General features: G+C 39.2%; 1 protein-coding gene across 1 annotated transcript in view; it reads right to left on the reverse strand.

Annotated features, from left to right (window-relative positions):
- Positions 1–12,194, reverse strand: part of ANKRD31 (ankyrin repeat domain 31) — a 79,680-nt gene that overhangs the window by 36,132 nt on the left and 31,354 nt on the right. The window contains exons 13-15 of the mRNA XM_041120831.1: positions 9,229–9,290; positions 6,366–6,912; positions 5,555–5,803 (exon numbers count right to left, since the gene is read on the reverse strand). Coding sequence (XP_040976765.1) covers positions 5,555–5,803; positions 6,366–6,912; positions 9,229–9,290 — 858 coding nt within the window. The remainder of the gene's footprint in view (positions 1–5,554; positions 5,804–6,365; positions 6,913–9,228; positions 9,291–12,194) is intronic.

The following is a 12,194-nucleotide window of genomic DNA, read 5'->3' on the forward strand; positions in this document are numbered from 1 at the left end:
GCTGTTGCCTTAATTATTCAGTAACATTAACTGACATCAAAAGGTTAGAAGGTAGTGTGTAACAGCTAAGATAACAAACAGTTCCTATGCAAAAGAATTTACGGTTCAAATCTAGATGACTTAACAAGGGTACAATAAATTAGGGGTCAATGAAAAAGGTAACATGGTTGAAGTTTGATACTGTATAGAGGTAGGGAGCATGTTACATTTCTCCATGGACTGCTTTCAAGTTACCACACGTGCCTGCTAAATACAAAAAGTACACACATAAAGGTATTTATATAAAAGTGAAGACTTGACCATCACCGCTTTTCAGTTCATAATTCTGTAACAGGGAAGAGAGAGGTGTCTACATAAGGTATTTTTACAGCTGCAATGTGAAAAAGTCCTTCAGACTGATTACAAATCTTTGACTAATGTCTAGTGACATAGCTGAACTGCCTTTTAATTAAGCCTGTGCAGGATGGGACACATTGTAAACGAACTTAATTTAATCCTTCTCTTACTGGTTCACAAAGTGAACAACATCCACTTTATATTTTATCATGTGATCATCAGACAGGTCCTAATTCTGAGGGTTCAGGTAACAAACATATCAAATTGTACGACATACAAAGAAAAAAACAGATTTAAAAAGTACTGATTCTGAATACATGACAACCCCCTCCCCCAAACTGCTACCAAAAAGACAGGGTGTATAAATCTTCAAAAGCTCTATCATGCATGTTAGCTTTCTTTTAACTCCTACTCCTGCTGTTACAATACTGTGCTATCAGATTTTTTTAAGTTTACTGTGTTCTCTGATTTCTTAAAATCTGTAATTCATCCAAAAAAAGGAAAGTGTAAGTTTTTAAATAAGCATTTTGCAACTCTTATCCATGTTTTTTTAATTATTCCTATGAACAATTTATTGCTGCATCCCAAGCATTTCCTCTTCTCATCAGACAAGCTGTCTTCTCAAATATTTTCAGTTATCAGTATTCATTGCTATCAAACATTTTCCATGATTTGACAGCTGCCTTTCTTCAGGCTCCTCCTGCCTTCTGGAGAATCTGCATTTCCAAGGTTTGCTTTAAGGTAAACTCCTGAGCTTATCATCCAAGACTGTTTGGAAGAACATGAAAGAAATACTGCAACTATATTAAAGACAGACATATAGTGAGGATATATCCATACTAATTTTAAACTTGCTTGTTTGGGCACTGCTACAGCCAGACTGTGGCAGCATGGAGCTCACAGTAGGCTATTCTAACCTGTCAGAAGGCAGCCTGGCTCACACCCTATTGGCAACCAGAAGAGCTAATGAGTTTCTTTTTTAAATGAAAACTGAGATTCTAGAGCACACAGAGGGGTCGCATTATTGAAATACTCCTCCAATCTGAGATCTACTTTTCTGTAAGATAATGTATTTTGTCTAAAAGCTTCTGGGTCTGAACTCCCACAGCAATCAACTGCTTTCTGGTTCTTCCTTTTCTTCCCCTTGATTCATGGGAGAATGTCCTAGGGACTTTTTAGAGACATGGGACAAAAAAAAAGGCGCACAACAGCCCATTAAATTAATGACCCTTAGCAATATTGGCTGTAAGTGAACAGAAATAATTGCAAAGTTTTCCAGTTAAGTTGTTATACACAACAGTTTTCTTCATGGTTGTTAGGAAACATTTGCAAAAGCATAACGGGACATTGGTATGTGACTCACAAAATATTGGTTCTCCATGGAATGCATTGCCAAGTGGGTCATGAGCAGGAAAGATCAGGAGCTCGGCAAATACAAAATCCAGTCAGCACACATACAAAGGTATGATGGAGAGATTACAGTAACCAGCAATCAGACTAGATTAGGCTGCCATACCTCAACAACTACAAGGATATCCTCTTTCAAAAAGACATTTGAATACTTCAACACTGGTCTATGAGTAATTCTTTCCACAGACTGACTATAAGAAAAGCAGCAAGCTGTTTGTACCTTCCTTCTTGTCGTGGTTTAACCCCAGCCAGCAACTAAGCACCACGCAGCCACTCACTCACTCCCCCCCCCACCCAGGGGGATGGGGGAGAAAATCGGGAAAAGAAGTAAAACTTGTGGGTTGAGATAAGAACAGTTTAATAGAACAGAAAAGAAGAAACTAATAATGTTAATGATAGCACTAATAAAATGACAACAGTAATAATAAAAGGATTGGAATGTACAAATGATGCGCAGTGCAATTGCTCACCACCCGCTGATCGACACCCAGTTAGTCCCCGAGCGGTGATTCCCCCTGCCCCCCCTCCCCCCCAGTTCCTATACTAGATGCGACATCACATGGTATGGAATATCCCGTTGGCCAGTTTGGGTCAGCTGCCCTGGCTGTGTCCTGTGCCAACTTCTTGTGCCACTCCAGCTTTCTCGCTGGCTGGGGATGACGAAGCTGAAAAATCCTTGACTTTAGTCTAAACACTACTTAGCAACAACTGAAAACATCAGCGTTATCAACATTCTTCACATACTGAACTCAAAACATAGCACTGTACCAGCTACTAGGAAGACAGTTAACTCTATCCCAGCTGAAACCAGGACGCTTCTGTATAAGCAGAATAGGAATGTTGAGAGCCTAGTAAGTGACTGACTGTAGATGAAAGTGACACAGTGCCATTTAGGAAGAAAATATTTTTACTCAGAATGGAATAATATAAGGAAGACCACTGGGACACAGGAATAATCAGATGAGATATAAAAGCCAGTTAATGAAGAAAAGGCATGAGAGAGCAAAAAATCCAAAAACCCCACAAGTCAGAAAACATTATCCCATCTTCCACTTTTTTTCTGCTGTAATCTGAATGCCATTTTCCTGGTCTCCAAAGCTATTAATGCCTCCAACTGTATGAAGGGCTATACTTTCTCGCATCACCTCTCAAATGGCAACATTCTCCTGGGATGAAGGAAATAATTAAATTTTAGCTGAATAAAATATTACCTGAAGAATCTCCTTTGTGGCAAAAAAGTAATCTGTGAAATGCTATTCCAGAGGAGACTAAAATGTAAGACACTTGTTTGGAATAAATTTTTTTTAAAATCCTAATTGTATATATAGGAGGCAAAAAACATAAAGGAAAAAAATCCAAAAATGTATTAATGCACATAGACCTTATTATAAAGATTGAGCAGGAATATAGGAGCTACAAAAAAGAGCAACTGTAGGGAAAGGAATCACTTCTATGTTCAGTGTTTATTCTTCCAATAATTAGCAGTGGATGATGACATGTATCAGGTATGCCATGGATTTTTTTCCAGAATGAAATAAAAAGGCATTTCTGCAACAGGAGGAACCAACCTGGAGATAGGAAAGCTAAGGACTGACACTGCCAAATACTGGAGAGCAGTAAGTAACAAGAAGCACCTACTCCTTTCTTTCTCCCTTCAACTTCCAAAAGAAAACAGGAGCTTGCAGTCCAGAAACTCAAGAGAGCAGGAACTTAAGATGGGTTGAAAACTAGCAACCACCTGAGACAGGAAGAGGAAGCAGTATTCTGTACAGCTGAAGACAGAATAGGACAAGAAGACTGTGACTATCAAAGAGAAAAGGATCAGCAGGAACTTCACACAGTTTCCTGAATGTTTTTTGTTATGTGTTACAGGACATTGCAGAGATTGGCTGATGACTCCTTAATACAACTGATATGACTGGTGAGCATCCAGACAAAGTCCCCAAAGAGAAGGAAGGTACTAAGCAAACAAGAAAAAGAGGTAAACAAATCAGTATGTTGACAGTATGGGTGCAGATGTATTTGTCCATATTGTGTGTGCATGTACAGGTGGGCATGTGTATTTGTTATACATATTATTTTAGGTATACACACTGTTATGTACACTCATTTTAAAAACATTTAATGGATGTAGGAGCATGAATCCCACTGGTTTTCAAAATATATATGATATACTTAATGCTAGCATTCATTTACATCCCACTCAAAGGCAACCAAAGTTTGACCAATAGACACCAGCAACACATAACTGCAGTCCAAGGAAGAAACTAAGATTTTTTGCTGCACACACTTGGAAAAAATAAATCAAATGTTATATCCACACACAAGTACACATGCATTCACACATACTTCTATAAACCTATATATATAAAAAACACCTTTTCCTATGTATGTATATACAGAGCATACATTTACACTGACACAGTGGTTATTTGAAAGGGAAAGTTTCACAGAGTTGGAAATTATTATAAATAAAAAACAGTTTGAAGAAAAAATGTCAGCAGAAAAATATGAATAATAGCTAGGAAGTATTTCACAACATATCCCAAACTAAAGACGAAAAGCTGCACCAATTCAAAAACTAACCTGGCTTAGGAAGGGAATTAGAGAGCAACAGTAAATGAGAAATCAAAATATGAGAAGTGAATGGTAGCAAATATAAATAGAGTTGTAAAAAACTGCTGTGGAAAACAAAAAAATACAAGGAGACAGTCACAGACAGTGAAGGTCCTAAGAAGGCAGTATTTTAAGATCTATCAAAACCAGAAAAAATAATTCCCAAACTCTTAATTACTAGAGAGAAATGACAGAATTGTCTAAGATAATCAGAAAAGACAAATACTCTATTCTGTATCAAGGCAAAGCTACACAAGAAATCCTATCATCTAATGACACAGTTCTTTTCATTTCAACACAAGTTAAGGAGAATACCAGATGATAGGAGGATAAGCATTTTTGAATCAGCAGTCCAGATATATTACATTTAAAAGTTTTAAGAGAGGAGGGATCCCATCTGAACTACAGGTTTTGCTTTCAGTACGTCTTGAGTGCTATGGTTCTCTAGTTCCAGAAAGAATCAAAGTACACAAGATGACTGCCAGAGTTACCAAAAAAGCAGTGAGTGAAAAACACTTGGGGGTTATGAGTAATCAGTTGGACCAGGGCTCTATTGTGATGGTAAGGTTACAAGATACATGCAAGTCTTAGACATGGGATGAAATTGCTAAACAGAAAGCTGTATGTGGAAGCAGAAGAGAATATAACTACTGGAGGATGCTAGATCCTTATCCTCATATAAGTAGATTTGTTTCTATACTACAGCTAAAACCAAATGTACCAGTACCATCAGAGCCTATGCTGATTTGTGCCTGATGACGATATAGTCTATAAGTCGATATATGTGTGCCCAATATTTGGAGAGCCAAGTTTTCTTCTTTGATCTGTGATACATAAAATAGTTAACTGAGGACCAATTTACTGTTATTTTAAACGATCATTTATGTTACATAGTTAACTAAGGATCAATTTAATGTTATTTTAAGCTCTCAGTTATGATCCTGCATCCCCTCAACCACAATGCTGAAAGACTAATGAATGTAACATAACTAAAACAGAGTTAGTATGTGCATTCTATAAAATGGAGTACAGAAGTTCTGGAAATATTTCAAGTATTTGGAACTCACTAGAGTATTTGCTCAACATGCTATGTATTTTTTTTTTCAAACTTTCCCTCATGCATTACAAAAAGCCTTCTTGATGTACGTCTGGAAAAAAACTCCACTGTTTTTATAAAATATTAACTTTTCACCTGATTTCATGGATGTTTGCTGTTCTGATGCTTGACTGAATTGTGATTGATTACATGAAAGCTTGTTTGTGCTGCTACTGGAATATGAGGCCGCCTTCTGGCTTGTCTCCTGAAGGTCTAATCTTACTCTTTTAGTTTGGACTTCTTCTGTTCCAGTAAACTGTGAAAGCACGTTGGTCTTTGCATTTCCTTCTTCTCCATTTTTTTCAGTGCCTTCTGTTCCACTTACTCCAGCAAACACTCCTTCATCTGTTGGTTTAACAAAAGAACGTAAGAGTATCCATGGTTTAATACTCCAGTAATTTCAGAAATTATAACTGATATTAAAACAAATGTCAAAATGACCACCTAGTCCAGGTTAAAAAATGCCCACAGTAACTCACTCAATTTTTGAAAATACTTTAACATAATAAATCCTTTATCCACTATTCACCGTATGTTAAACTACTGAGACTGAATCCAAAATAATTCAAAATTCTTTTGTGAAAAAATGACCTTTATTGATTCTTAGATATTAAAAAAATTAAGGTACTTAAGTATTTCATTCCAACTATTGTAATGACCATTGCGGTTACATTTTGGTAAATACAATGGGGACTTGGATAAAAAACAGCCCCCCAAAATACAAAACAATAATTACTAACTAGTTAATCTTGCATAGTGGACTGTACCACAAAACTTTCCATGTGTCTGCTGTTTATTTATGGCAAAATAAATTCTCTGGAGACCAACGGCTGTTTTTTTCTAATAAAATACACAGAAAGCTTACAACAAACTCATAAAATAATTATTTTCAAACAAAACATGGCACCTGTTTTCTGGGAGGTTTCTTTCTGCATATTTTCCACAACCTGAAATGAATAAAGAGACTTGCTGTTTGCATTAACACCAAAATGCAAATCTGCTTTTGAGTTGGTCTCCTGAAAATCCTCTCTCTTTCGCCTAATTTGAAGTGTGTCTTTTTCATGGAGTTGTAAAGCTATAGGCTCCATCTCTAAACTACCAGCATTTTCAGTTTCCATGTGACATCCTTCAACTCCTTCTTCTGCATCAACCAGGATCCTCCCTCCTTTCTCTGGTTGTGGAGCCTTTTGTTTAACGGTGCTTAGTACACCACTGGTAGAATTGTAAGGACTTCCAGAAACACTTTCTCTATCAGTAGCTGCTAAAAGCTCATGTGCTAACAATGTTTCTGCATTTGCTTGAAGTGTCTGTTCAGTGCAGCTGGTTCCACCTTCAGATACACTAGTATAAATGTTTTGCACCTCATTTACAATAATCTGTTGCAATATGTCCGCGCTGTCTGAATCCCTAAGATTTGCACATGCTGGTTCAGAGTCACCTGTCTGTAAGGAAATCTGTTCAAAGGCAAAGAGAGTTTTAAACTTAGAGCCAATCCATTAATTTTGCTTCCATCAACATCAGATTTAACTTGATTTGTCAAGTTTTGCAAAAAAATAATTCGTTCTGAAGGTATTCTTATATCAGTATTTAGATTCCTGTCACTCAAACTACTACTGTTACTCCGCTTGAGACTACATTGATCACTATCGTAACACTTGACCTCCTGTTGTAACTTTAAAACAAATACATTGTGAGAGGAAGTCAAAGTAAGTAAGTGTTGACTGGGAATCGAGTTCTGTTAAATCAGTAGTCTGAGAATACCGTGCAGACACTTTCTCCAGAAACCACTGATGTGGGACAACACCAACTGGTGATCTCCTCCCCTGTTACAACAGAAGTTGCTGAGCTTCGACCAGTTCTGCCTGTTTCTTCTGTAAATTAATTTTCACTGTTACCACTGTTGAATTCATGCTCTTGTTGCAATTCTGTCTGACTTAGCTCAGTTTTCCTACAACACTAACTGGGATGCAGCAACTGTGATTAGAAACAGCAATAGTGTGGCCCATTTCATTAGGTCCAGCATCAGGGAAATACGTTTTCTGTAATTTTACTGTTCCTTGGTTTGTAAGTGGACCTAAACATGAGGTCCATCTAACATGAGACATTAGTTCTGAATAGTTTTACTCTTGGCTGTAGCCTCTGCTATAAGAATAGCAGATCTATTTGTCTTTTTTGAACTTGTATTTTGTTTCATTTGGTCTTCTGCCTTCAGAATCCTGAAGAACTTTAATTTTTTGTATATTTCACCAAATTTGTTTTCCTGCTTTGCTCATTTTTAGCAAAATTTCCTTTGATGCTTTTGTATTATCATGTTGAACTGTGCCATCTGCATTTAATTCTATCTACAAAACAGGCCATATACTTAGTTTCATCTTCTGATAAATTGCTTTATTATATACTGAAAGAAAACTGTGCTATTACAAAATTAATTGATTTCCTCTGCCTGAGCAGCTTGTTAAGACAGCAGGACAAAGAAATAAAGGAACTAAGAAATATGTATATAAAAGTGTAAAAATTAATGGGTGAAATCCAATGATAAATGTTACTGAAGTGCTTTACACTTTTATTTATTTCTGAAAATTGAACTAGTTTCGAATTAATGCTCTCCCTCTAAAGAATTAAAACTACATTGCTTCTGTGATCGTATACCAGAGCTACAGTTTCACATTTTTGGCAAACCTGGCTGCAATGATTCTAGGAAATTATAAAGACAGACAAATAACACAGCAAAAACATGCAGAATTAACTCATGGTAATCTCACGACAAAACTGCTCCAAAGGCCAATGACTAACTAGAATTATCCTGTTGATTACTTTGAATCTGGAGATAGAAACAGAACACAAACACTGCAACAACTCACACAACTATTGAAATCACCAGTTACACAGCCACAGTAATAGGTCTTTCCAGTAAAATGTTTACACCACCTTCTACTTGGACAATATCCTTCAACAATCAACTAATCTTTTAAAGTGTAATCTAAGACTATACACCATGGATGCCATTATAGCATAATATTTCTAAGGACACTGTAGACTGCACTACTGTGAGTAACATAAAACTTTAGGAAGCAAGAATAAAGTTTCTGTGCACACAGCATTATATGTTTCAGATATTACCAGTTATCATTATTCAGAAGTGAGAAAACAAGTGGGGGAGAGTACAGCTTTTAATGCTAAAAGCTGTTGTGCTATATGCAAACAAACTACGATCCAAGTGACTGATCATGGTGTCTTGTTTTCATGTGAGACAAGCTCCCGCATCTTAATGAGGTCTGTGCATAACTGTAAAACCACTGTGCAAGACAGTGGCTCCCTAACCCTTTCCTGTTGAAACCCAACACAACCCGCTACACAGAGGCAAGAAGCAGCTATCCTACTGCTACAAGCCAGGCAACATCCTGCAGTTTCAGTCAGGATTCTGCAAGTACAAAGAGGCACTGATGCTTGTTGTATATTACCTCTGCAGCACTTGCAAAAACTCAGGAAGAACCACTGTTCATGAGAGGCAGCTGACTGCCTCTGTCTTGCACCTCCATGAGGCTGCAGCTTATTCCAGGTACCAGTAAGGGTCAGCAACTGCTTGCCATTGGCATAACATTGAATATCACTGTTTCAGTCCCTGCTGGGTATGAAGCATCTAGTACATTATGTGCTGGTTTTGAAACACATTTCAGAAATAGTCATCTGCTTTAGTTTACTGAAGACTGCTAGCAAGCCTTTAACAGTTCAGCATCAAATTAACACCTTGATTCTTTGTAAAGATGTACCTGGTGCAGGATTGTATCCTCTACACTTTGAGTATTTAACATACTCTTTGAATCATCTCCACCTGAAATGAAATGGAAAGACAGAAAGAAACCAGAATTGAAAAGAGACCTTAATTCTTTACATATATACCATCTTGTGTCCACAATCTTGTGTGTAACAGTACTTACCACATTTAGCTATCCAGAAAAATTATCAAGCCATAAGTCTTTTATTAAAATCTAAATCGTGTCAATATATAAAACAAATTAAAATCTTGGAAGTCTGATCTTTGTTGCAGATGGCATCTTGCACAAACCAGGACAGGTGAGAGTAAAGTATGACATTACGCATCCAAATTTTTTTGAACATTAGTGACCTGAGCAATTCTTTTTGAAACTTAAAGGAGCTACTACATTTCCCTAACTTCTAACAGGCTTTGCTGGTCCCCAAGAGGCTTTTCTGAAGCTAGTGATGGTGGAATGATAGCCTAGCTTACATCTTTCCCTGTATAGCATATTTGGGCAGGGAAAGGGATAGAGGAGCTAAAGCCAAGTCACTGGTGTAAAAGTAGGCAGGGATATTGCCCAGCAGCAAGTCACCTCCTTGCTAGTAGTTTGCTTTAGCTTTCCAGCTACCCTCTGTGCTGACAAAATGGCATAAAAAGAGTACAGCAGCTACCAAGATCTTACCCTATATATTAATATACTTACTTAATCCATGCAACTCTATGCATTTGCTTCTGGCCAGTATGTTCTTAAACCTAGATTAGCTACACCATATTGAAAAAAATCTAGTTCATCACCCTTTGTTACTTTGTACTGCAACATGAACCCCAACCCCAGCCTGAAGATTCACCCAACAACCCATGCTGGAACCAGCTTTAAATTTAACAGGCATTTCACAGCATGGCAACTCTTTCTCCACTACTTCAGAGAATCTGGCATGCCAGATGTTAACCCTAGCCTTAGGATCACTGTTAGTCCAATGGATCCTGCCAGTCTTAGTCCCAAATTAAGGCCAATGGCCCAGCTATTGAGCACTGATTAAGCCAAACCCTAATCCAAACCATAATTTTGATCATATCTTTAGCCGACCAATCTTTGTAAGGCTCAGAATATCTAGATGACCTTTGGTGGCTGCAGCCCTAACCTCTAATCATGGCACCTCCCAAATACAGCAGTCCCTGTCAGGCTAATCTCTTAAAGTAGCGTTAACCCTGGTTTCACTCACATTTGAAGCCAGTAACTCCTGCCTACTCATACTGCCCTGACTCTAAACTTATAGAATCATATAATCATAGAATGGTTTGGGTCGGAAGGGACCTTTAAGGGTCATCTAGTCCAACACCCATGCAATGAGCCAGAACATCTTCAACTAGACCATAGAATCATAGAATCATAGAATCGTTTAGGTTGGAAAAGACCTTTAAGATCATCGAGTCCAACCGTCAACCCAACATCACCATGCCCACTAAACCATGTCCTGAAAGGTTGCTCAGGTTGCTCTGAGCCCCGTCCAAACTGACCTTGAATGTTTCCAGGGATGGGGCATCTACCACCTCTCTGGGCAAACTTTCATTCTTGCCCTCTGGGCAATCTTTCTGATAAGCCCCCTTTAAGCACTGAAAGGCCACTATAAGGTCACCCCAGAGCCTTCTCTTCTCTAGGCTGAACAACACCAACTCTCTCAGCCTGTCCTCACAGGAGAGGTGTTCTATTCCTCTGACCATTTTTGTGGCCCTCCTCTGGACCTGCTCCAACAGGTCCATGTCTTTCCTGTTCTGAGGACTCCAGAGCTGGACACAGTACTCCAGGTGGGGTCTCACCAGAGCAGAGTAGAGGGGCAGAATCACCTCCCTCGACCTGCTGGCCACACTTCTTTTGATGCAGCCCAGGATACGGTTGGCTTTCTGGGCTGCAAGCACACATTGCTGGGTCATGTTGAGCTCGTCAGCCAACACCCCCAAGTCCTCTGCAGGCTGCTCTCAATCCACTCATTGCTCAGCCTGTATTTGTGCTTGGAATTGCCCCGACCCATGTGCAGGACCTTGCAATTGGCCTTGTTGAACCTCATGAAGTTCACATTGGCCCCCTTCTCAAGCTTGTCCACGTGCCTCTGGATGGCATCCTGTCCCTCAGGCATGTCAACCACACCACTCAGCTTGGTGTTGTGCAAATTTTGTGAGGGTGCACCTGACCCCACTGTTTATGTCACTGATGAAGAAATTAAATAGTCCCAATACAGACCCCTGAGGGACACCACTCATCACTGATCTCCATCTGGACATTGAGCCGTTGACCACTACCCTCCAGATGTGACCATCCAACCAACTCCTCATCCACTGGACAGTCCATCCATCAAATCTGTATCTCTCCAATTTATAGAGAAGGATGTTGTGGGGGACTGTGTCAAAGGCCTTACAGAAGTCCAGATGGATGACATCCATAGCTCTTTCCTTGTCCACTGATGTAGTCACTCCATCATAGAAAGCCACTAGGTTGGTCAGACAAGACTTGCCCCTGGTGAAGCCATGCTTGCTGTCTTGAACCACCTCTCTGTCCTCCATGTGCCTTAGCATAGCTTCTAGGAGGATCTGTTCCATGATCTTCCCAGGCACAGAGGGGAGGCTGACAGGCCGGTAGTTCCCAGGGTCCTCCTTTCTACCATTTTTAAAAATGGGTGCAATATTTCCCTTTTTCCAGTCACAGGGAACTTCACTTGACTGCCATGACTTTTCAAATATGATGCAGAGTGATTTGGCAACTACATCAGCCAATTCCCTCAGGACTCTTGGATGGATACCCTCAAGTCCCATAGACTTACATATGTTCAGGCTCTTCAGGTGGTCATGAACCTGATCTTCTCTTATCAGTGGGAGGGACTTTGCTGTCCTAGTCCCCGTCTTGCAGTCCATCCACTTGAGAAGTGTGGGAAGAGAAGTTGCCAGCAAAGACTGAGGCAGAAAAGTTGTTTGGTACCTCAGCCT

The sequence above is a fragment of the Aquila chrysaetos genome, chromosome Z (assembly GCF_900496995.4).
Source record: "Aquila chrysaetos chrysaetos chromosome Z, bAquChr1.4, whole genome shotgun sequence".
NCBI lineage: Eukaryota > Metazoa > Chordata > Aves > Accipitriformes > Accipitridae > Aquila > Aquila chrysaetos.